The sequence below is a fragment of the Pinus tabuliformis genome, chromosome 8 (assembly GCF_031772625.1).
Source record: "Pinus tabuliformis cultivar Carrire ecotype Pingquan chromosome 8, CPIR1, whole genome shotgun sequence".
NCBI lineage: Eukaryota > Viridiplantae > Streptophyta > Pinopsida > Pinales > Pinaceae > Pinus > Pinus tabuliformis.
In genome coordinates this window covers 965,762,067-965,786,256 of record NC_142294.1, presented here as the reverse complement: position 1 = coordinate 965,786,256, position 24,190 = coordinate 965,762,067, and the positions used below count along the sequence as shown (strand labels likewise).

Genomic DNA, 24,190 nt, shown 5'->3' with positions numbered 1-24,190 from the left:
CTCTACCAAAATCCTCCAATATGCAAGGGCTGATCCCTTGCTCAATCTCCAAGCTCAAATCCTCCACATAAACCCAATCTAGAGCTCCTACCAAAAGAGACTGCATCCTGCTCTCTCAAGACTGTGCAGTCATCAAAATGCTCAGCTCCTCCTCAACTCCAGAAATCACTCCTCCTGCAAAATATTGATGAAACTACCTTGCCCAGGCAGGCACTCGAAGTCCCCCGAGGCTAAGGGTGAGATCTCTGAACGAAGACACTCGATGCACTAAACAGTGTTGCAAACAGACTAAACAGCTAGCGTGCTCTAAGTCGAAGTGACTAGCACAAATGCAACATAATCGAATGATCAAAATGAGGAGGCTCCTCTCTCCTTTATAGCGTTGGTCTCTCTCAAAACCCTAAGGCCCACCTCCTCCAATGTAGCCTCTCTCTTGCCACGTGTTCCTTCTCCATCTACGCAGTCCCTCCAAGTGTCTACGTGGGCCTCTTCTCTACGTGGTCCTTGGGCCCCCTTGGCTCCCCTTTTAAGTTACAACATTGTGCTACTAGGGAGTGACTTTATTCATAAAGTGAGTTATGTCCCCCTTTCCTCACCTTTTATTTATAAATAACTATAGAAGGCAAAATTGAGCAAAATCAAATATTCCAATTAGCCATGGCTAATTACGAATATTACAGTTCGTCTGTTGGTGAACCTGTTCTTCTGCATGTGCTCCCTTCGTTCATCCCATTCGTCGTCTTGCCATGTTTGTTGGTGTACCTATACCTGCAGTCACTCATGACGAGACGACATCAAATCCAAAACCTACTAGTCTACCATGACACATGATCATTTCGGATGTTGGTGACCGTGAGAGGCAACAAGGTTGTGAAGCGAGATGATGGCTCCGAGCACTGCTGATGAAAACTGTGCAAGAGTCACTAAGTGATGGAGACAGGAAATCCGAGTCAACAGTGACTGCCTGCGAGGTCTGGCTTGGCTAGGAGGCAAAATTGCACAAACTTTGGAGGGACAGTCTGGGCTGCACGAAGGCAAGGTAGGCAGGATCTGTGCAGTTTCCCGAACAAGCGGGCAGCGAGTGCTGGAAGGCCAAATTTGCGCAATTTTCTGGAGGAACAGGCCAGGTTGTAAGGAGGGTCAGCAGGCAGCGATTGTGTAGTTTTTGGGAGGAACTGCTCGGGAGACTGGCAACCAAAACTGCGCAATTCCCAGAAAGAACTGGCAGTTGGTTGCCTGGTCACTGGCAACGGAAACTGCTCAATTCCTAGAGGGAACTAGTAGTTTGCTGCTAGGAGTTGCTGGCAGGGGAAGCAACACTGAGGCTGGGAGGTCAACCTGCTGATCACCTCTGCGCAATTTCTGAGCTAAGCTGACTGCTGGGCAACATAAGGCATGCTCATGAAAACTGCACAGTTTTTGAGATGAATAGTCGGTCGACTCTGAAGATGATTGACTGGGAAAATTGCGCAATTTTCTAAGGGAGACAAGGACGGTCACTTGGTGTTTGTCTGACCTATCTATGCAATTTCCTCAATCAGCTGAGCGAGGAAGGTCAGTGGCCTCTGTGCAATTTTTTAGGGGAGTCACTACCAAGGTGACTGCCAGGTCCGACTATCCGAGTGGCCAGCATGAGAGTTGATTGAATTGCTTGCAAGCAGCGCAGCTTCAAAAGATTATCTTGGTGCTTCTACGTTGTTCTGGTTGATAGTCGATCGAGTCGATGGCGGGGTGATGGTTTTGCTGTCAGAGGGGAGTCTTGTCGTCAAAACTTCAGCAAAAATGACTAAGTGTGTGAACGACTGAAAGATGCATAAGTGATTATACAAACACACACTCACATGACTTGATGACGAAATGACTCAAACCATCCAGACACACATGTTCAAAATGATTGATCGACGGTGCAAGTGACAAGCGTGACACTCGTGATTAACCGTTCATTGATCAAGACAACGCTTGCACGACGGTGAAATGTGACTCCATGTGTGGGTGCGATAGATGCTTTCATATCGAACACAACAAGCACATATGAAGCGAATATTTTGAGCATAACCAAAACACGGTCGCAAGCATGACTTAAACACCAGCATGCAGAAACTTGAATGAAATGATCAAGCAAGGCGGATGCAAGGACTCACACAAGCTCATGGAATGAACCCAATTGTGTGCAGTCATAAAGAGAAACTCTCAAGGGAGGCTTCGAAATTGGGTGCAAGCCAAAATTTTGGAGGGTGGTTGTAGCCGCCAATATTTTAAAACTCTAAATCCGATTCCGACTCAGCCGAGGGTTGACTCTGACTCGGTATCGACTCAGGCGGCTCGATTTCAATGACTCGGTCGTTGTATAATTACATTAAATATTTTATTTTTTTAATAAAAAAACATAATTTTAAAGATTTTCATTCATGTTTTCAACACAACATTAGAATATAGATAGAAGACAACATATGATCAAAGTAGGCTCATGAATATATCCATTATATCAAAATGGCACCCAGTGCACTGTCCAATACATACATGATGATGATATAGAAATCAAAACAAAAACACATAACCAAGGAGGCTAGAAATGGGCTCTACAACAAAAGTAAATTGTGACGAGTACTACTGGCTACTGCTAGAGGAGCCAAGATCATCTGGATCAGAGTCAGACAGGGGGCCCCATGGCTCCTCCTCATCATCATCTCCAACTTCAACTGTTGAAGTGGTAGCACTAGTAGGCTATGCAGTAGCTGCAAGCTGAGATAGACGAGATATGTGCTTCTGTTGTGGCTGAGCAGAGGAAGCGTCTGCAACTGGAGGACTTGCTGGCTCTGAGGCTGAGGCTGGTACAAGTGGATCAGGATCTGCATTCATCTGAACATTATGTTCGAGTGATGCTATCGTTCGTAAATCATAATCAATATCCTCATCAGAAGCAAACTCTGCTGGATGACTCTTCACTGTGCTATCTGATGTTGGATCAATGTATTCCAACACAATGGGATTTGAATTAGGTCTTTTGTTCAACAATTAGTTGTGTCTGAGCCGAAGGTTGTATTGGACATAGACTAGATCATTTAACCGTTTTTTATCCAAACAATTTCTCTTCTTTTTGTGAATCCTCTCAAAGATAGACCAATTGCACTCACACCCAGTAGCACTGCAAGTTTGACTCAAAATACGAACTGCAAACTTCTACAATTCGGGACAATGGCTACCAAAAGCCTCCCACCATTGTGCTGCAAAAAAACATAGGAGTGTAATGAGTTAGCTCAACAAAAATAAAAATTATATCCAACTTTCTAATTATAAACGATTTAACAAAATAAGTATTAAGAATTTGAAAATTGAAATTTTTGTTTACCTGGCTCATCTGCTTCCCTTGCAATCTTTGCTAGGTTCTTCCGAAAGGTACTTGAGGCATTGCTGAAGGTTGTGACCTGTCGGTGTATCTCCAGTTGATCTCACTCCAATGGGATCATGCGATCAATGCAATAAATCAATCCATCTCTAACCTCCCCCTTCAAAGCTCCTGTCTCCTTAGCTTTATAATAATACCATGGGTTCAAAAAATACCCAACTGCATGTATAGGGCGATGGAGTTGATTATTCCATCTTTCATCAATGATTGCCCAAATGGGCCCATACTTAGCCACTTTATCTTGTATGCCCTCTTTATTTGCTCCTTTTCTTGATCCATAGCCTCATAAATGAAGCCCATAGCCAATCTTTCCCCATCCACCAACCGCAACACCTTAACCAGTGGCTTAGTAAGCTTCACAATCTTTGCTGCCTTTCTTTAAAATATTTCTTCATTAATTTTCTTTTTCGATTCTTTGCCTTCCTATTTGTGAGACCACTAGCTTTGATTCCATTCTTCACTGGAAAAAATCTTTTGCAAATTTCTATGTTGTGAAAGCATAGATTGCAATGTCAAAAAATGAGTAGCAAATCTAGTAATGGCAGGCCTAATAATATCCTTGCCCTTTGTGTGTTTCCTCATCAGGCTCAAAATCCATGAATGATTGTAGATAAATTTTGTTATGCTTTTGGCATGATCTACAATGTTTTTGACCCAGTCTAATTTGCCAATATCCTCAAGCATGAGGTCTATGCAATGTGCAGCACATGGGGTCCGAAAGATGGTTCTGTGTTTTTCCTCTAACAGTTTACCAGCAAGAACATAGTTAGAGGCATTATCTGTGATGACTTGAACAACATTAGCCACCCCCACCTCCTCAACAACCTCATCTAATAGCTGAAACAATAATTGTCTGTTTTACCTTATCAGATGCATCAACTGATTTTAGAAACATGGTTCCATGTGGGCAGAAGATAAGAAAGTTTATGATGGTATGATTTCTTTGATCAAATCATCCATCTACATGATGGTACATCCTGTTCTTGCCCATGAGTTTTTGAAATCTTTCAAATACTCATTAATGGAGGCTATTTTCTTCTGCAAACGATACCCCCTTATCTCATGCATAGCAGGGCCTTTGAAGCCTTTTCCAGCAGCAGGTATGGCATCAAACATAAGCTTGTAATATGGTGAACGGGAAGCATTGAAGGGGATATCAGCATCATACCACCATCTACATATGTAATCACAAGCAGTCTCCCTCAATTATTTCTTCCAATGGTCATCTAAAGTGGGCTACAAAGTTCTACTAGCTTGAGGACCATGTGCATCTGATGGAGAGGAGGGTGTGATAGTGAAATAACTTTTGATATTCATATCACCCTTCTTTTTCATTTTACCCTTACCATTTTCTTGAATAGACTCCAAAGAGGGAGGAACATATCGGAAGGGGTTGGATGCATCAGTGCAAGGAATAGAGGAAGAACCCTCAAAATCAAAATGGGGGTTGGTAGCCAACATTTTTTGTATATTCCTCTTCCTCAATTTGAACCTCTAACTCCTTTTGCCTAGCCTTTTCTTCTTTAAACTTCTCAAAGTTGGCTAACAATTCCTTCCTAATCTCCCCAATTTCATCTGATTAACATGGAGTAATTTGGCCTCTAATCCCTGCCAAGTGTTGTTTCATCCTATTAATGCCCCCAGGACCTTCCTTAATTTTTCTATAGCAAAATTTGCAATGCATTTGACTATCAACCATTTCAACATATGCCCAAGCAGCATCTCTCACTCTAGGTGCCATTTTTTGACTTGGAAATGAAAGCAAAAAATCTGAAAATGAAAACAAAAAAATAGCATTGCTTCAATGTTCATTTCTTTCACAAAAAACACTCTTTTCAATTTCCAGATTTGCACATAAAAATTAATAATCAAAAAAGATTTTTACAAGTGAAAAAAAATACCTCCAAGCACACACTACCTCCTCAAGGTTGCTCCAAGAAACCAACTCCTCAATGCTGCTCCAAATGGCTGCCCAAGCTCCTCACTCCTGCTACAATGCTTGCCCAAGACTCCTCACTGCTGCTCCAAAAACAAACTCCACAACTCCTCACAAACTCTCACTCAAATGCATGAGATGGCTGTGAGGAAATGAGAGGGGTTGGGTGGGTTTTATAGGGTTGAGGAAAGGGGAATGGACCCCAAATACACTATAGGAAAATTACAAACCTGTTTAGAGTCCCCAAAAGCAAAAAATAAAAATAAAAATCGTTGTTTTTTGGTTCACGGGCCGGCTGTCATCCAACCCGGCCGAGTAGGCTCGGACTCGGCCGAGCTGGCTGAGTTATTACCAAGCCTAACAACCCAGCCGGCTCGGTAATAACCTGGTTGACTGAACCAGTTCACTGGCCGAGTCGACCCGGTGAGGCCTTGACTCGGACCAACTCGATCGAGTCGGTTTCCAACCAGCCGAATCTTAAAACATTGGTAGCCGCTACAACAGATTGATGAATCATGAGACTCAATATGTTGTATGTTACTATGTTACTAACTTGTGGACATGGTTGATGAAGATTATAACTTCTTGATGATTGTTGTTATATGGTTCAATCTATGTTTTTTATGTTTTTTTTATCTAATTCATCATTCTACATGCTTTTGTTGACATATATGCATCAAAAAAAAAACAACATATATATATATATATATATATATATATATATAAAATGCTCCCAGAATTGCTCCCAAACCGGGAGCTTCTGAAAATGTCGCTCCCGCTCCCGCTCCCAAGTAACCTTGAGTCTATAAATAAGAGAGAGGAGAAACATTATTCTCATAATGGTTGATTGGACTTTTCTTTTTGTGAGCCGAGACTCGTAGGGTTTTAAGATCCCTTTTTCTTTTGATTGGTTTCGGTGGTGATGATACCACCCCAGCGAATCCCTTCTTTTCTCTCATATGTTTGGCACAATTTTCTGAGGGACTTTAATCTGGCTTTTGGCATTCAAGGAGAGAAATTCGTTGGGCTGTTGGCTTGGAAAGTATTTTGTGGCTTTTGTGGCATGAACCTAGGGCAGTGAGGCAGTGGGAGAAGTAGCGAGCTAGGTTCAGACATTTTGATTCAGGCAGCGGCCTCATTTCCAACCTAGTCGGTGGCACCGCAGCCTGATTGAGGCAGACGAGGACAGCAAAGGCCATTCTAGTCATTTCTAGGCCAGCAGCACCCTTAACTAAGCGACAGAAGGACTGTTCACTGGAATTAAAGACAGGTGGGGCAGTTTTAGCGCAGCGGAGCCAGTTCTAGCGCAGTGGAGCCCTACCTTTGTCATCAGTGATCACAAGCTTCCGGAGTGACTTCTGTGGCAGTAAGCCTTTTATGCTGAATTGGGACTGCAGTTTCATCGTCAGGGAAACTGTCAACAGCAAATCAAGCCGTAGCAACAGCACAGAGATTTGCAGCCTGGCTGTGGCAGCAAGTTGGCAATTGAGGCCCCAATTGGGCAATGCCATCTTCCTAAAGTCTGGGTGAATAAACACTGGACAGCGCATGCTCAAATCCTGGTCATTGGAAGCTTAATACCTTGATTTGTGGCAGCAGTCAGATTCAGTTGACTAGCGGAGCTGACAAGCAGCAAAGAGACAACAGCATCTGGCACTGAAGCTAATTGAACGTCAGATTTAGGACAATAGGAGTGTTAGCAACTGATTTGGACCTAAATTTGTAGTGTGAAGTATTGGGTTTATAACTCTATTTTGTATTATTGACTGGTATCATGTGCCTGAGTTATTGATGAAACTGAAAGTGAATTCCTGAGCTATTGATGCAATAATGAAATTTACTGTTTACCTGCACTATTGTGCATTTAATATCATCAAAGTCTGTGATTGTAATTAGATACAGTAATCTTGGTAAAATTTTCCATATGTTCTTTAACCCTAAGGGAAAAAATCCCTAGGGACAATACACTTGACATGTTCTCCCCACCCCCAACCTCTGATCTTGATGTTACATTGCATGTTCAAATACTTGTAGAAATCTTTGCAAATGGATGAATATTTGAATCTACAAAATGTAGGACTTCTATTTTAATGAGAATGCCATCTATTTTCACAGTTCAATTGTGTTGCAAGGTTTAGATTCAATGTAAATGATCCACAATGCATTGAATTCATTTCAAGGGATAATAAATCAAAACTTATATTAATATCCACTAGAGACCAAACTAGGTCAAAGGGACTAGAGATTATATGAGAAACTCATAGATACTTTGGGGATTCAAGAGACATTAAAGGAAGTGACTAAAGAATAGCCACCAGTGAAAATCAGACAAACATAATTAGTATGCCTCAGGTTGGAACCTACAGTGATATTCATTAAAAAAAGAAAAACCGAGCAGTAGATAACTAACCTCAACATAGGATAGGCTTCTCCATCATTCACTAAGTTGAAATTATCAACTGGTTCATCCACTCCAATTAATTGTCCATTTCCTACATATTTAAATTCTTGTTTCTGTTAGATAAATCATATGCAGAGACAGTCTCAAAATAAAACGTTGTGAGATAGGAGGGAAAGAAGAGTCTTATTTTTCACTAAATGCAAATCACCTTGCAAGAAAAACCATACTTTCGTTCCAAACATAAAAAGACAAAGTCAAAGTGATTTATGCACTTAAGTATTTTCACTGAGGTTATAGAACACCTAATGTTGATTCTCTGTGATGATAGAATCTGGCATAAAAAGATGCAGCAGATTTAGCGTACTTGCAGCAGTTAATCCATCTTCAAAAGACGGGAATCTGCTGAAACTCATTACTGATTTTGAGTCAATATGTGAACGAAAAGCCACTGCTGATGCATGCTGTTGGGATTCAAAATGGTGTTGGTCAGAGCATGGAAAACTCATATCAGTCTGCCTTGCAACTGGGGTTTCCCGAATAGGGTTATGATCCATCTTGGCTTTTTTTTCCTTAGGAGACTCGAGGTCTGTTTCTACTTCAGATTCCCCATTGTTAGATAGACCCAACTGTTGTTTCCTTTTTGTACGAGCTCTCCGATTTTGAAACCAATTATAGACATTAGTTTCAGAAATCTGACCGTGCTGAGTAAGTTCAGCAGTAATCTCCTTTATTTTCTGTTTACTTGGTGTTCCATTTCCCTGATCGAAGATATTCTCAAGAATTTGGAGCTGCATCTGCGTTGGCGTCCAACGCTGCCGGGCAGTCATCTTATGGCCTGTAATTGTCATCATTGAATCATAGGGAATGGGATGCCCTAGTCTAAACCCTGCAAACAATTAGACCAACGAGCCAGTAAATTCATATGCAATTATCTTTTACAGAAAAGACCATTTCTTTCAAGATAAAACAAGTAACAAAGAATGCTAAAAACTTGTAGATAGATGCCAAGGGATAAGAGGAAAAATAATGTGCACACAGCTACAAAATAGCTTTGTAATAAAATGTCAAAAGGCCAACAGGTCATACATCTTTCAATACAAACAAATCCTTGTCGAAAAGACAGTGAGTAACAGAATTGTGACTACGAAGGCTCTTCAAAAATTCAATAAAATTTTGTTACTGGACGGACTATGCAATAATCTTGAGTTATGGATTATTTTTGGAAAAACATAGAAACCAAACATAATGAATCTTCAAGTGAATTTCTTCAAATGGAAAATCAATCCGGTAATCTTCCTACAGCTAAAGTATTGGTTCAGGAAAAAACAATCCAAGATAAAAATGAAACTTGGAGAACCTCCTGCGCAGGAAGCTCATGATAGCTTTTACCAGCTTGCATAACAAGACCAATATAAAGACAACATCAGGTTTATGTGTACCAAAAACATCAAGAACAGTTTGTTCCAGGAAGAAGAATGGAGATTCTCATCAGAAACTGGAGGATTACCACTAAAATGGCCGAAGCAATAAACCCATTAATAGCAGTCCCTAAAGATCATTATTAGCACAGCCCCCTACATTTGCTTGGGGGATTACCTTGCATTAATTTCACACCAACCTATATAAATAGAAATGACATTCATAATTGTAATTATCACGATTGTTTTACAATTTGCGTGAATGGAGGTGCATTGGCTAGGGCGTATTGTTGATTTTGGGTAGCATCGGATGTGCTCTAGCTCTGAAATTTTGTGGAGGGGCTAGAATACATGAGATCTCAAGAACCCAGAAATAGTTTGGAGAAATTCCACCCGAATGATGAGTTATTACAATAATTAATATTTTTAATGGGTTCCTAAGTCTAAACTTAGGAAAATAAAAATATTAATAGGTATTAATAAGAATATGGATGAGAAACTTCTAAGTGATGAGGATCAAGTCTGTTTTAATCTTAGCCGTTGATTAGGGACTTAATCTCGGCCATCAACAGCAAAAGTATAAAAGGAGGCTTGAGGGACAGTTGGAGATACACTTCAGAGATCAGTGAGTTCGATTTTTCTGGGGCGAGGTTTGCTCAAAAAATCGAACAAGTGATCTGTTGCAGCAGAGGGGCAGGATAGTTGAGGTTGGAGGATCTTCTCCGAGACCTCGAATACACAGCAGAGAGAGGCAGAAAGACGCCAAAGGAGGTAGCGCAAATCTAGGGAGCTTGATACTGGGCTAGGAGAGCCCATGCACTGCTTCACGCAGTGCCAGCACAGGGGTTGAGCCACCCTCCAGCAGAAGTTTGAATTCAACCGGGGAGCAACAAGGTCAGCCAGGAAGGCTGACGTCAGAGCTCTAGGAAGCAGAGGAGGCAGTGCAGTACTGACGCAGTGTCCCAATGTGCTCCACGCAGGCCCACGCAGCTACTGCGAAGGGGCAGCGCAGTTGTAGCCGGGGACAGTCAGTCTAGTTGTCGGAACGGAGAGATTTTTCCAGGTGAAGTGAGGTAATCTCACTTAGGTTTCTGCTTGTATATTTTTATCTTTGTAACCAGATAACCGAGAGGGCATCCAGAGTTGTATTGAGAACTACTGCTTAATAATAGAAAACCCTCAAAGTTGTTGCACTGATTTTCCCACATTGGGTTTTTCTGGGGACGTTTGTCCAAAAATAACGGTGTCCCTTGTGTATTTGTCTCGTTCTATTTTCAGTTCATGATCTCTATGTATGTGTAGTCCGCAATAGTGTTTTCATCGTTGTTTAAATAAATAAATAACTTGTTGAATGTAAAAATAAGTAGGAGATGATAAACCAGTGATTGCAGTAGGATTTCTGATGTGTAGATTCAGAAATTTTCACACTTACCAAAATATAGTCCAAGCCTCAACATCCAACATAAGGCATCATGGAAATTCCTTCTGATGCCCTTCATTTTTCTAATTTCTTTCCCTAGTTTCCATGCCAATAACATGGAGCTCTTGCCCCAAGTGGTTTCCAATCAAGGTTCTGCCCAAGCAAATCATGTTCGTTTACAATGTTTTTGAACGTGATCCCCTCAAGCTAACATTTGACTAGTGGAATGGATGATTCTCAAAACACATTTGTTTCTCCTCAAAATGGCAATCAATCGCATGTGGTTTCTACAAAAGACTTTGTAGAGTTTGACATGGTGGTGGTTGTGCCCCCCTCAGGTTCCCAGGTTTTTGAGGATCTTATTATTAGCTATGTCCCTACTTCAAGTCCTTTCAAATGTGTTATGGAGACCCCTCCTCGTCATGGAAGAATGTCTCATGAACCCAATTTGGACTATCTTGTTAAAGTCAAAATATCTCCCCACATGATCTCACAAGTGAACATCCCCGCCGCAAAGGCTCAAGCAAGGGTTATCTCCATGCCCCAGCACAAGAATTTCCTATTCAAGGGATTCTAGCCTCTTGCTAGATGTTTCTCGAAATGGTGTTGATTGGAGAAGAGAAGGGATCTGCTTGCCTAGGTTTTAAGGCTAACAGAGGGACCCACAAGACAACCACTTTAGCAGAATATTAATTTATTTAACTATTTCCTAAAATTGGACTTAGCAAAAAATTAAAAATTCCTAAGTTAACTTAAGATTTAATATTATCCCTTCATCAAGATTTAATCTAGCTATTGAGAGCGTTGTTAGGGCTCAAGTCAAAATTATAAGAGGAGATAGGGAAAGTAGCTAGTTTGATGAGCATAGAGAGTGTGTGATTGGCTTTTAGTAGTCAGCGAGCAAATCAGGGATCAAGAGGAAGGAGGGAAGAGTCTGAATAGCCTTAGCCCATCTCAAAACTAACGCAGCCATACAACGAGTTGCAGTGTGCAAGGATAGATCAACCTGTGCGGTGGTCCAATGCGCATTTGCGCATAGAAGAGAAAATTTGCGCAAGCCTTGCATAGGGGTTGTCCTGATTTGACTCAAATAATTTATTGAGTGGAGTTTGTTGAAGAAGGGAAGCATTCCCTTACTATATAAATCTCTAGAAAATTTATTATTTGTTGAGCTAAAAAAAAACAAAAACAGTTGCAGGTTTGCCCAAGGGTTGAGGTTTCCTGGGTATATCTTATGTTCTATGTGTTGAATGTTTTTCTTTAAATTTATTTATTTTCTGTTGTGCATGCTAAGTTAGAAAACTCAATGCATTCATAATTTCAGTTTCGAGTGCAGTAGTTGTTTGTATTTCTGGTTTTACAACTAGAAAATTGGAATCAATTACTAGGTTTTAAGGAAATATAACATGGTATCAGAGCATAGCCTTTAATTGGAGACCAAACATAGTTTTTATCTTTTAAGCAGGTGTTGTGATTCAGAGGGAGCAAGTTTATCATATCGATTTGGCCATTATGGTTTCTGGGCAGTGTGATTTTTTTTAGCAATACAAATTGGTAGTATGGCATTTAGTGTCTCTGATTTGAAGACAAATTGGACGGTGCATCCAACTTTTGTTCGTGGCGTGAAATGATAGTAATGGTGCTGGAGGAGAAAGGGGTATGGTAGTTTGTTAATAATGTCCTAGTTGCACCCACTAACCCTCAATAGTTGGATCAACATAACAAGCAGGATGCCAAGGCAAGAAGAATCATCTTGGAGGGAGTCAATGTTGAGTATGTTGTCATTAATGTCAAAGTTGGAGCAAGTGCAATATGTCCTTGATGAGATGACACAGTGATGAAACCCTAGCTCTAGGGTTTGGAATCCCTGGACGATGAGTACACCCTGTAGTTGTTGGAGATTTTTAAGTAGCAGATCACTAAATTTGTCTTGGAGACTGTCGCCATTGGATTCTTCTCGTCATGTTGATTCCGTTGATATGTGGAGCGTCTCACGAGCCTTCACTATTTTAGAGATATGTTTGATTGAAGTTGAAGCCCCAGCCAGTGATTCAAAACCCCATAGGTTGATGATGTGGCGGCTCTTCTTTGGCCAGGACATATGCACAAGTCATAAAGCTCTTCATGAAAAATTAAACTAGTATTTCCTATGGCAAAGGTTAATTATGAATAATTAATTTCTAAAGATGAAGGGCATGAGAGGGTTTTTGGCTCATAAAGTGATTGAAGTTTAAAATTTAAAACCCCTTAAAAGGTTTTTCCCTCCACAATTTGAATTTTAAAATCAAAATCCCCCCCATAAGTGCAAATAGGTTGCCTCCTAGAAGCCCCTCCAAAAACTATATAAGGAGGCCTAGATCTTACCTCCTAGGCATGTATTCAAAGGAATATTATTTGAAGTTGTGATCTGAAACTATCTTCAGCCCTGAGGAAAGTTGAAAACCTAACAAGAGGCAAAATTTGTTTCAAGGGTTCGTTGGTTTGTTTGGAATAATTTTGGGATTCGTTGAGATATTGCCTTGCAAGAGGAATTCAAAATTTTGATACCAAAATTGCATGAATTCTTGTGGTTTCAGAGAAGCAGTAATATCATTATAGGCTCTCGACCCTCTGTTAGGGCACAATTCTGTGTCAAATCCAGGGTTGTTTCTCTTGGATCTAATATGAAAGCCAACCTCTACAGCCCTTGTGACTAATTATCTGGTGATGTGGGCTTGTCACTCAAAGTTTCGACCTGTGATGCACTACAGTAGGTCTCGTCTCTCTTTAATTTTGAGCTTAAAGGTTTATCTTTGTCCTATTGCATCTGAGGATGATCGCTGAATTGTTTTGTGCATAAAAGGATTTCATCAAGTTCTGAATTTCGGCCTACAAATATGCATCTGTGGTACTTCCCCGAGGCACCGCAGGATGTGTTTGTGGCTATGGTTTTGGCATAAGCGTTACCATTGAACTTGTTCTTGCAGATAGAAAATGTGTTTCTCTGAGGTGGTATAAGACCTAAACTCTGTGCTCATCAATCTAAACTCACTGGCCAGTATAACCAACCTATGGAGGATATAATCTAAAGTTGATTGCCAAGATTATTCGACCTTCTTTGAAGTTGTTTGCATTCTTCTTAGGCAATAGAATTAGACCAAGAACCTCTGAAGACTTTATGATCTGAATCATCTTAAGACAAAGTTCCCTTGATATAAATAATTATTGCCTATACATTCAGTTAAGTCGACCTCTATGCTCCACACACCTGTGCTTAAGTGTTGAAGGATCGAAGCAACTTTCGAAGCTTTGCATTGCAGACCTGAGCAAGATCAATTGCAACATGGTTTCGAACTTCGAGGCTTGAGAACTCATTGTAACTTCAAGTACAAGCTAATAAGGTATGTTTTATTATAATCACTATCTTTATTTTCTAGTTTGTGTGCTCTTTTACGAACAAGACACAGAATGAGAGATTGTGAGGGGTCAAACATACTTGTGGGCCTTGCATCATTTAACTGTCAAGAAAGTCCAGTCAATTCAGTGAAGGCTCCTATTGAAGTAGTAAGGTCATTTACTTGACAATTTTGAAGAAATTATTGATGATTCTGAGCGATAGACAGAGATAACCTTACAGTGATCAATTTAGAATAAGCAGTTTATACAGCATGATCTGGTAGTCAGGGATTTGTTGAGCACCTTCATAATGATATCATCATCAGCTTCACTCAAGGTTTCATCATCTCACAGTTGTGTTGTCATTCTCTTGGTTATATTGTTGGGAAGTAAGCATGAGTTGTCTTGTTTATGTTACTGGAGTTTGGAAATCTAATTTTTGAACAGAAACATATGTGAAAATGGAAGTAGTTGATATCATCTTGTGACAATGACAGTGCAGTTGCAGGAGATATTTTTGTTGTAGATGAGTAGTGGATGGTAGCAGTAGCAGTGGTGGATGGGAGCAGTGATGGTAAAAACAGAAATAGTGGATGGTAGCAGTGATGGTAACAGTAGCCATGGGCAGCATATAGTGATAACAATCGTAGTAGTGGACAACAGTGGGTAGGGTGTAGCAACAGTGAAAGTAGATGTAGTAGTAGCGATAGTGGACAATAGTGATAGATTTTTGTATAGTTGGGTCATTGTCCCTAGTACGGGAGCCCAAGCTTAGTTATTGTTTGGTGCAGAAGAGCATTGTAGGGTAGAATGGTTGAGCTGAAGTACTCGGGGGACTGAAGACTCCTTCGGACTAGGTCTGCAAATATCTTCAGGACTTGGGGAGCATTAGCTTCCTTCCAGCTTGCTGGTAAAACCCTTGGGGAGTATTTTAATTCCTTCCAGTTCATCTGGTAAAGTTGTATGTAATCATACATAATGAAGCATTTGTTGAGATGAAAATTTTGTGTACTTCCTATGTGATGTGATGACGATGTTTTATGTTTGATTAATGCATTGAATAATTAAGGATTAAACTAAACAATTGTGAAATTAAGGGGAACACTGATTCACCCCCCTCTCAGTATTTCCAACGGTCAAAGGCCACATTATTCCTCACATGATTAGGAAGAAGATAGCCAAAGCCATGTGTACAACCATCATTGGTCTTTATCAGGGGTTCGAGCAAGACCAAGAAATTGGTATTAAAGGACAAGCTTAGGAACATTAAAACATCCAAGTCAAATTCTGTGGTGTCTTACCTCACCAAATATACCCAAGTAATGGAAGAGTTGGCTAGTGTGGGCAAGACAGTTCCAAATAGACATCTCGTGAATTTTGCCCTGTTGGGTTTCACCAAATCTTGGCAAGCCTTCACGGATGGGATATGTGCCAGAGAAAAGCTTCCAGATTGGGAGCAATTATGGGGTGACTATGTCCAAGAGGAGATTCACTGAGAAGCTCAATCTGGGTCTCGTGTTAAGACCGACGAGGATGAAGAAAAAATTTCCCTGGCCAGCAAAGGGGTCAAGTCAAAGGGAAAAAACAACAGTGGTGGTAGAGAGTCGAGCTCCAAGGGTGAGAAGAAGAAAAAGGATCTCAACATGATCAAGTGCTTTTCATGCCACCAGTTTCAGCATTATTCTACTAAATTCCCTAACGGGAAGTAACAGTCAATAAGGACCAAGTAGCAGCCTCTACAAAGATAGATGAGTTTTATTCTCATTTCGAGGAGGATTTTTCACTCATTGCTTGCATAGCAAGCTCAGTGGCTACTAGTTTATGGTATGTGAACAGCGGTGCATACTATCATATAACAGGAAACAAGAAGTATTTCATAAAACTATCAGAAAGGGATATGCATTCGACATTGACATGGTAGATGATGGAAAGTATTGGGTCGAGGGTACTATTACAGTTCAATTTGAGAGGGAGTCTGGAAACCCTATGTATCTCAAAGATGTCCTTTACATACCTACGGTCAAGAAGAACCTCATTTCAGTTTCAGAATTGGAGGATAAGGGGTACAAGGTAACCTTTAGACAAGGTAAGGTTTTCACAAAACCCTCAAACTCCAAGATGGCTAAGTAGATTGGGGTTAGGCACAATAGCCTATAAAATTACAGTTTGAGATAGTCGTAGCATTAACCAGCAGAGGTAGCCATGACTCAAGCAGGGAGCTTGGGAATTTGTGGCATAGGTACATGGGGCATTTGCACCATAGCACACTAAATATTCTCAAGGAGATAGCGACAGGGATACTATAGTGCATCGTGGATCAACATGAGGTGTGCAAGGGATGCACACTTGAAAAATTGCCCAAACCTCTTTTCCTAGTAAAGATAATAGGGCCAAGGGTATCTCGGACCTTGTTCATTAGATTTTTGTGGTCCTTCCTCTACAGTATCCCTTAGTGGGTACAAGTATTATGTCACATTCATAGATGATCACTTGAGGAAGACCTAGATATTTTTCATGAAAAAAAGGATGAGGTCTTCTCAAAGTTTCTGGAGTATAAGACCTTGGTTGAGAAACAGACTTGCAAGAAAATCAAGGCACTGAGATCTAATAATGGTGGGGAGTGTTGATTTTCCACGATCCTAGTGTCTAGGATAGAATCTTAGAATCTCTGACGCTACCAAACCAAGAATCTCAACAAGAACTACTTTGCCTAGCGGAATATAAATAGCAGTATATCTACTAGTGCACAAAATATGAACAATGTTTTACAATTTTCAGCCTAACTTCATTATATTAATCAACATATAATACAATAGTCTAGGGCTCCCGTACCAAGGATAATGCCCCTCATACATCCATTAGTACAAGATACAAAATTGGGGCTTGGTGTCAGTCAATCGACCCTCAACAAGATACTCTGACCATCTGGCTGTCGCATGCTCTCTTAGCTCCTCTTGGTCATACCCTGTACCTGCCTAGTCCTTTGGCTCTCGATCTGCAGCTCCTGCCTCTATCAATGCTCCAAGTCCATCTGACCACTGAACCTCGACTGTCAATCTGCTCACTAGTTGATCGTTCCTCCATAACACATCGAGACTCCTGTCGAGTTGTTTACAACACCACTTGGGAACAATTCTCAATCTGCCCATTGCTGCTCCTCACCTACTCAGGGAATTCAGCACACTATGGTCTTCCTACACTACTCCAATGAAGACCAACATAGGGCACCTGTTAATTTTTGGTATGTTCTATGCTAGAGCAATTTATTTAATTTCTTTTCCATATTAGCAATCACATCAGCATAAAGTAAATTGTAGATAGAACGTAAATATAAATCGCAGAAGACATGCCAAGACAAGAGGACACAAGATGTGGCGCTAGCCAGCGACAAACCCCACAATGTGTGGGGAAACCCTTGATCAATTATTCTTTTATGTTCTTCAAAGTTCAGCAGAGAAAGAGAGAGAGAGAGAGTACAATTACAATAGAAGTCAACACTTTGACTTTTGATATCTACAGAGATCAGTTGAAGACATATTGCTTCAACTGATTCTCTAAGGTGACTTCTTCACCTATCATAGAGTTGCATCTTGTCCATTTGCTGCACCTTGCTATGTAGCACCATCATGCTATCATCATGCTGCTCATGATCACTATGCTGCCCTATTCATCAGTATGCTGCTCCTTTATTAACATGCCCATTATCCCAGTGCTATACCAAAATATCACTGAGCTGTTCTCATTAATCCAAGAGAGGTTCTAGCACTATTAGTGCAACCCTCTTACCACTTGAATAGCTTGTCCAAGAGGTTGCACCACTGTCAAATCCAAGTTGTCTAAAGTTCTTCTATGACAGCTCTTAGTTACCCTGAATAGCGTATAACAATCTTCATGACCTGCATATATATATGTCTCCATGAGCGCATAACTGTCTCCATGATCAGCGTATATGAGCAGCGTATAACTGTGGATAGATGTGATCCTCTTGACAGCAGTTAAGGCTCCTTTTAGAGCTTCATTATATAGCGTATTAAGGCAGTGTATTAAACCTCTCCTTGCAAAGATGTATAATTTAGGACAGGTATAACTGTGTATAAGATCAGCGTATGGTTCACATTACCTCAAACTATGTAATGTCTCCTATAGCTGAGATGAACCCTTTCATGAATGCGGCTTGATGATAATGGCACCCTTGTCTTGCTGACCAGCGTAGGACAGCCCAACGTATATATAACCATGATGCAGTGTATATATAAGACCATGATGCAGTATATATATAAGACTGTCCAGTGATTACATTATCGCCCAGCATCCAGCATTTATATAAGTATATGACTGTCCAGCATTGACATGTATGTGGTCCAATGTATGATTGTGTTTCAATTCATGACTGCGGCCAACATGCTTGCGGTTCTTAACCTGTGTGAACAGCGTATCCTATGGCTTCACTTCATGACTGTGGCCAACATGCCTGCGGTTCTTAACTTCAAACCTGATTGCGGCCAGATTACTCCTACTGCCCACGAATATCTGCATATTGTCTACATGTATATATATTGCATTTCCTTAGTGTGAAAGTTGTGCGTTGATATCTATATTGACTACGTATATATACACATATGCAATTGCCTGCGTGACTGTATCATTGCATATACAGATCTTGCTGCATTGTATTGTCTGCCCTGTGTATATATATCCTTATGTATGCATAGTGTATAATGATCTCCTCATGAACAGCGTTATGACTGTGGCTCTTCCACAACAGCAATGCGGATAGAACGTTTCCTTTGGCTGCGTATGAGACCTCTTTTACGGCGACCAGATTTCTGCAGCTAGGGTTTACTGTGACTAGGCAACGTACAGTAGCTAGGGCATCAATTGCAGACCAACGTATCACACATGGTGTCTCTCTCCTTCACCAAAAACCCAAATGTGGAGAGGAGGAGACTACACATGAAGAGGTGTGTATCTAATGACTCCAAATCCTCTCTTATTTATACTAAAATCGCAAGGTTGAATAGACATGACGCGTGGGCTTCTTGAGCCTACATAAGAGCTGGTCGGCTAGATAATAAAACCATAATCTAAATAAATTCATATCTCCATAAATACATATCAGAATCGGATGATCTTTGGATCAATCCTACACCTCTCGATGAGAGGGATCCAATAAAAATATCAGCTGCCATAAATAAGCTGACCTACATGGATTTTGGCCCTAGTTTCCAATTTAACACTCCCTCTCAACTAGGGAGAACTCCATCCAATGATCCATAGGTCCAACTGTACTATCTTTGCCATCAGTGACCTGCACTACTCTGCCCAACTCTGCTCAGCTCTGTTGGCTCTGCTATGCTCTGCTCAACTATGTTGGCTCTGCTAACTTTGCTCAGCTCTGCTGGCTCTGCACTACTTTGCTCAGCTCAGCTCTGTTGGCTCTACTAGCTCTGCTCTGCTCAACTTAGCTCTGTTGAACTATGAAGAAGAAGAATTGATCGGGAATGTCTCATACCATTCTCCACTGACCCAAAGTCAGTCTCAGAGTGCGTACCATTGGTCCCAGACCAGTCTCAGCTGACCCGAGGTCAGCTTCATAGTAAGTACCACTCCTACCACTGGTCCTAGACCAGTATCGCAGTCTCAGAGAGTGTACCACTGGTCCCAGACCAGTCTCAATCGACCCAAAGTCAACGTCATAGTATGTACCACTCTCACTGGTCCCAGACCAGTACTGCACTAACACGAAGTCAGTCTCAGAGTATGTACCACTGGATCCAGACCAGTCTCAGCCGACTCGAAGTCAGCGTCATAGTATGGTACAACTCATATCACTGGTCCCAGACCAGTATCGCAGGCTCAAAGAGTGTACCACTAGTCCCAAAACAATCTCAATCGACCCGAAGTCAGCGTCATAGTATGTACCACTCTCACTGGTCCCAGACCAGTCCTACACTAACACGAAGGCAGTCTCGGAGTATGTACTGCTGGTCCCAGACCAGTCTCAGCCGACCCGAAGTTAGCGTCATAGTATGGTACAACTCCTACCACTGGTCCCAGACCAGTAACATTGATCCCAGATCAATGGAGGTCATCCTAGCGTAGGGAGTACGGTAGATACAACGATGCGTCCATTGGTACTACTATGGTCCCTAACTCCATTTCCCTGCTCATTGATCAGATGAGAGGTACTTCCCATGAGTCCCAGACTGCATGGGTAGGATGCCTCGACAGGAGAACTAATCAATCCTGTCCTCACAGGAGAACACATCAATCCTGCTACAATCGCCATGGAGAACACATCAGTCCAGGCCTCACAAGAGAACACATCAATCCTACTACAATCGCCATGGAGAACACATGAATCTAGGCCTCACAGGAGATGTTGACACCTAATCCTTGTGATTGGGTGAATTTATGTAAATAGATAAATAGGAAATATGAACAGTCATCGGGAGACGAACTAAACAGTCTCTCCCTCATGTATATAATGAGGACCTACCTGATGAAATAGAACAGTCGAATCATTTTTGCCTTAGGGAGTTACTGCCTAGCCTGACATGGTATCAGAGCCAGCACCTTTTTTTAGTTTCCCTCTGCTTTGTAACTCCCTCCTGCATATTCTGCTTATATTCTGCCCATGTTCTGCAGGCTAACATCTCTGTCATATCCCTGCCAAATCTCATTCATTGTTTAATGTATACGTTGTGTGTGAGTTCCATTTTGCTGTGTGTTATACGCATGGATTCACTGTGAGTTTCAACCCACGACCTGCGCTCTACTATTACTCTACCATTACCACTGTTTACCACAGCTTTGTTCTTCCATATAAACGCTGATTTACGCTGCTCCCTCCTGACGCAGAGCATTTAGTACCAATATACCACAGTTGATTCTGCATCCTGGACTCGTGGCTTTGTCCCCTTTCTGCGACAAGATCACGCTGCGTTTGATAAGGAATTTCTAGGCTAGTAACTCAAATCATATTTCTGCAAAATTGGCACATTCCCATAAATGTTAGTCATTGCATTTTCCCACAGAACTAGACCATCCCTGCGCATGTTGGCCATTTCATTTTGCAGGGGAGCACTGAGAGTGTAAGGGCTTGGATAGCCCACCAGAGGATTTCTGCGAGTGGAGCTCTCATCCATTTCCATCCCTCGTTTAACTGCAAAATCTACCACATCTGCTACCTCAGTTCGATTCCCATGGTCCCCTATGTTTATAAAGGGTCTGAATATGGACAGAATATGCTTGTCGAAAAAAAAAACGCATAAATGTTCAATGAATCTTCTGTCCTGGTAATTGTGACCAGCATGTGCGGTGCCTATACATGACCGTGGACTATCTTCACCTCGGATGTATGCCAACGCGATTTCTTTATTGACATATACAGCATGGAGAACTCGTTCTGGAAGCTGCTCGGCTCGGCCTCTCCTTTGTACATATATCCGGCCAGTCCATACCTCGATGAGCGCATTGATTGGTATTTGATACAATGTTGATGACTCTATACTCATTGATTGGTCAGAGAGTGGTTTTAAATATTGTAAATTTGAGATGTTGCAAATAATTTGTTATGTCTTGAAAGCTCAAAAATAGTGGATACAATGGATTATTCTGCCCATGTTTATACATATTTTCCATACCACTCCTCCATATAATACCTCTGGCAATAATACCTTTGTCCTATTGCTACCATAATTTCATTTTTCAGAATATTGCTGCTACAGTGCATTTTTTCAGCAGAAGTATTTTTTTATCAGCAGAAATAATTTTTTACAGGATGCATTCAATTATATCCATGGTGGGAATAGTTCTCACCGGCAAGGAGAACTATCTTGAATGGTCCCGGATCATAAAACACACCCTCATTTACAATGAGTTGTGGAAATGAGTGTGTGTCAGAGACGGAGACAATTAACCAGTACAACCTACCTCAAACAAAGAGCTCGTCATTTGGGAAAACAAGAACAGCAAAGCTTATGCATTAATTGCAACATCTATAAATGAAGAGGTGAGTCGCCATATTTCGTCATATTCCACTGCCTTTGAAGCCTTACAAAAGCTGAAAGAACTCTATGACTCACATTCTGCACTTGAAGTTGTTCAACTCATGATTAAACTCTTCACTCTTGAACTGCAAAATAATGATCCTCTTGCTCTTGCATCTGAAGTAAAGTCTATAATGCATGATATCAAATCCACTAAGGTTGAATTGGATATTCCTCTTATTGCTTTTCTCAAGGCACTTTATCCTACTTACTCCAATTACCTTGAGTCATTGCAAGCAAATGGAAATCTCAAAGATATAACCTTTGACTCTCTTGTGAAAAAGTTTGCTGAAAGAGAGAAAACTTTTGGAAAGAAGACAACCCCTCAATCTTCTGAAGAGGCTATGTGCCTTGCTCATAAAGAAAAGCATCCTGCTCAAGATTCTACAAGAGGAAGAGGTGGTCGAAGAGGAAGAGGAAAATATTTCAGAGGCAGGGGGGCAGACGTTCTCAAGGAGAAAAAGCAGATTTGCACTGCATTCGCTGCAAAAGAAATGGATCACATGATGCCTCTACATGCAAGCTACCATGGGACAAAATTGAGTAGAAAAGAAACCAACAAAAAGGTAAAATTGATGATACAGACAAAGGTAAAGCACCTGAATCCGCTCACTATATTGTGGCACAATGTAACATTGGAGTAAATGAAGATTTATTTAATGCTTCACTTGCTTCTTGGAAAAATGATTGGTTGCTTGATTCAGGAGCAACTTGCCACATGACTCATAGAAAAGATTTTTTTGAAGATTTCACTGACAATGTTGATGGAGCAGTATACTTTGCAGATCAATAAAAAATCAAGCCATCAGGGCTTGGCACAATCAGGCTTAAATTGCCTGGTCTTCCAGACTTTCTTTTGCATCATGTTCTATATCTCCCACAGCTCAAGAGAAACTTGTTGTCCTTGGTCCACATCCGCCAGCAAGGTCACTCCATTCATATGTTTGATGGCAAGCTTGAGGTAAGAAAAGCATCTGACCACTCACTTGTCATGAGGGGAATAGAATGAGAAAGGCTTCTCAAACTGCAAGGAACCTCTGCTCATGCACAACATTTCTCATACAATTCTCATCATGAAGAAGGTACACTTCCATCAAGTTTATTATGGCATGCTAGATTTGGACATTTGAACTATGACAGCCTCCGCTTGTTGAAGAAAAATGGTGTCACTGGTTTGCCTACAATTCCTAGGAAACTTAAGCAATGTGATGCTTGCATTCTAGGAAAGCATAGCAAACAGTCTTTTCATGATTCACATTCAAGAGCACATAGAAAACCTGAACTCATTCATTCAGATTTATGTGGTCCAATGCCTGTTCCTTCTACAAATGGAAATAAATATATCATGACATTTATTGATGACTACACCAGAATGTGTTGGGTTTATTTATTGAAGAACAAATCTGATGCTTTTCAAACATTCAAGAATTTTCATAAATGGATTGAAAATGATGCACAATCTCATATTGGGTCTATTCGCACTGATAATGGAAAAGAATACGCATCAAATGAATTTGAAAACTATCTTCGCCAACATGGGATCAAACATCAAACAACTGTGCCTTATAATCCCCAACAGAATGGTGTAGCTGAAAGAATGAATAGGACAATCTTAACTATGGTACGATCCATGCTCTTTTTCAAGAATGTAAATATAATGTTTTGGGCTGATGTTGTTCTATGTGCTGCATATATAAAGAAAAGATGTCCATCTAATGCTATTTGAAACAAGACTCCTTATGAAATGTGGTATGGACATGTTTCTTCGGTAAAGCATCTCAAGGTCTTTGGTTCCACCTGTTATGCCTTGATACCAAAGGTACATAGAAACAAACTTGGTGCTAGAAGTCGTAAGTGTATCTTTCTGGGATATTCAAACACCTCCAAAGCATACCGCCTCTATGATGAAGTAAATAAGAAGTTTGTTGTATCTAGAGATGTAATTTTTCTTGAATCATCCAAAACTGACAATGTTGTTGAGCGGCAACTTGATCGCTTGGATAGATTCGCAAAAGCAAAATCATTTCAAGAATTTGATAATCAGATTCCACATCTTGAAGGGGGGATTCCTATACTAGATCAACATGTGGAATCTTCTTCTGAAGAACACTCTCCCCCGCATGAAACTCCAACAACGGATGATGCTTTAAGTGATGTAATTGATAGAATTGGGAGACTCAATC

The 24,190-nt window shown here is 40.8% G+C and overlaps 1 protein-coding gene across 4 annotated transcripts in view; it reads right to left on the bottom strand.

The window, feature by feature from the left end:
* LOC149238677 (WUSCHEL-related homeobox 8-like) overlaps positions 1-24,190 on the bottom strand; it is a 298,849-nt gene that overhangs the window by 111,815 nt on the left and 162,844 nt on the right. For 3 of the 4 annotated variants that reach the window (XM_089373147.1, XM_089373148.1, XM_089373146.1), the window contains 2 exons: positions 8,108-8,629; positions 7,753-7,834 (listed from right to left, as the gene is read on the bottom strand). In XM_089373147.1, the coding sequence (XP_089229273.1) occupies positions 7,753-7,834; positions 8,108-8,629 (604 nt within the window). Of the gene's footprint in view, positions 1-7,752; positions 7,835-8,045; positions 8,630-24,190 lie in introns of all 4 variants that reach the window. The other variant, XR_016246388.1, reaches the window with a different exon arrangement.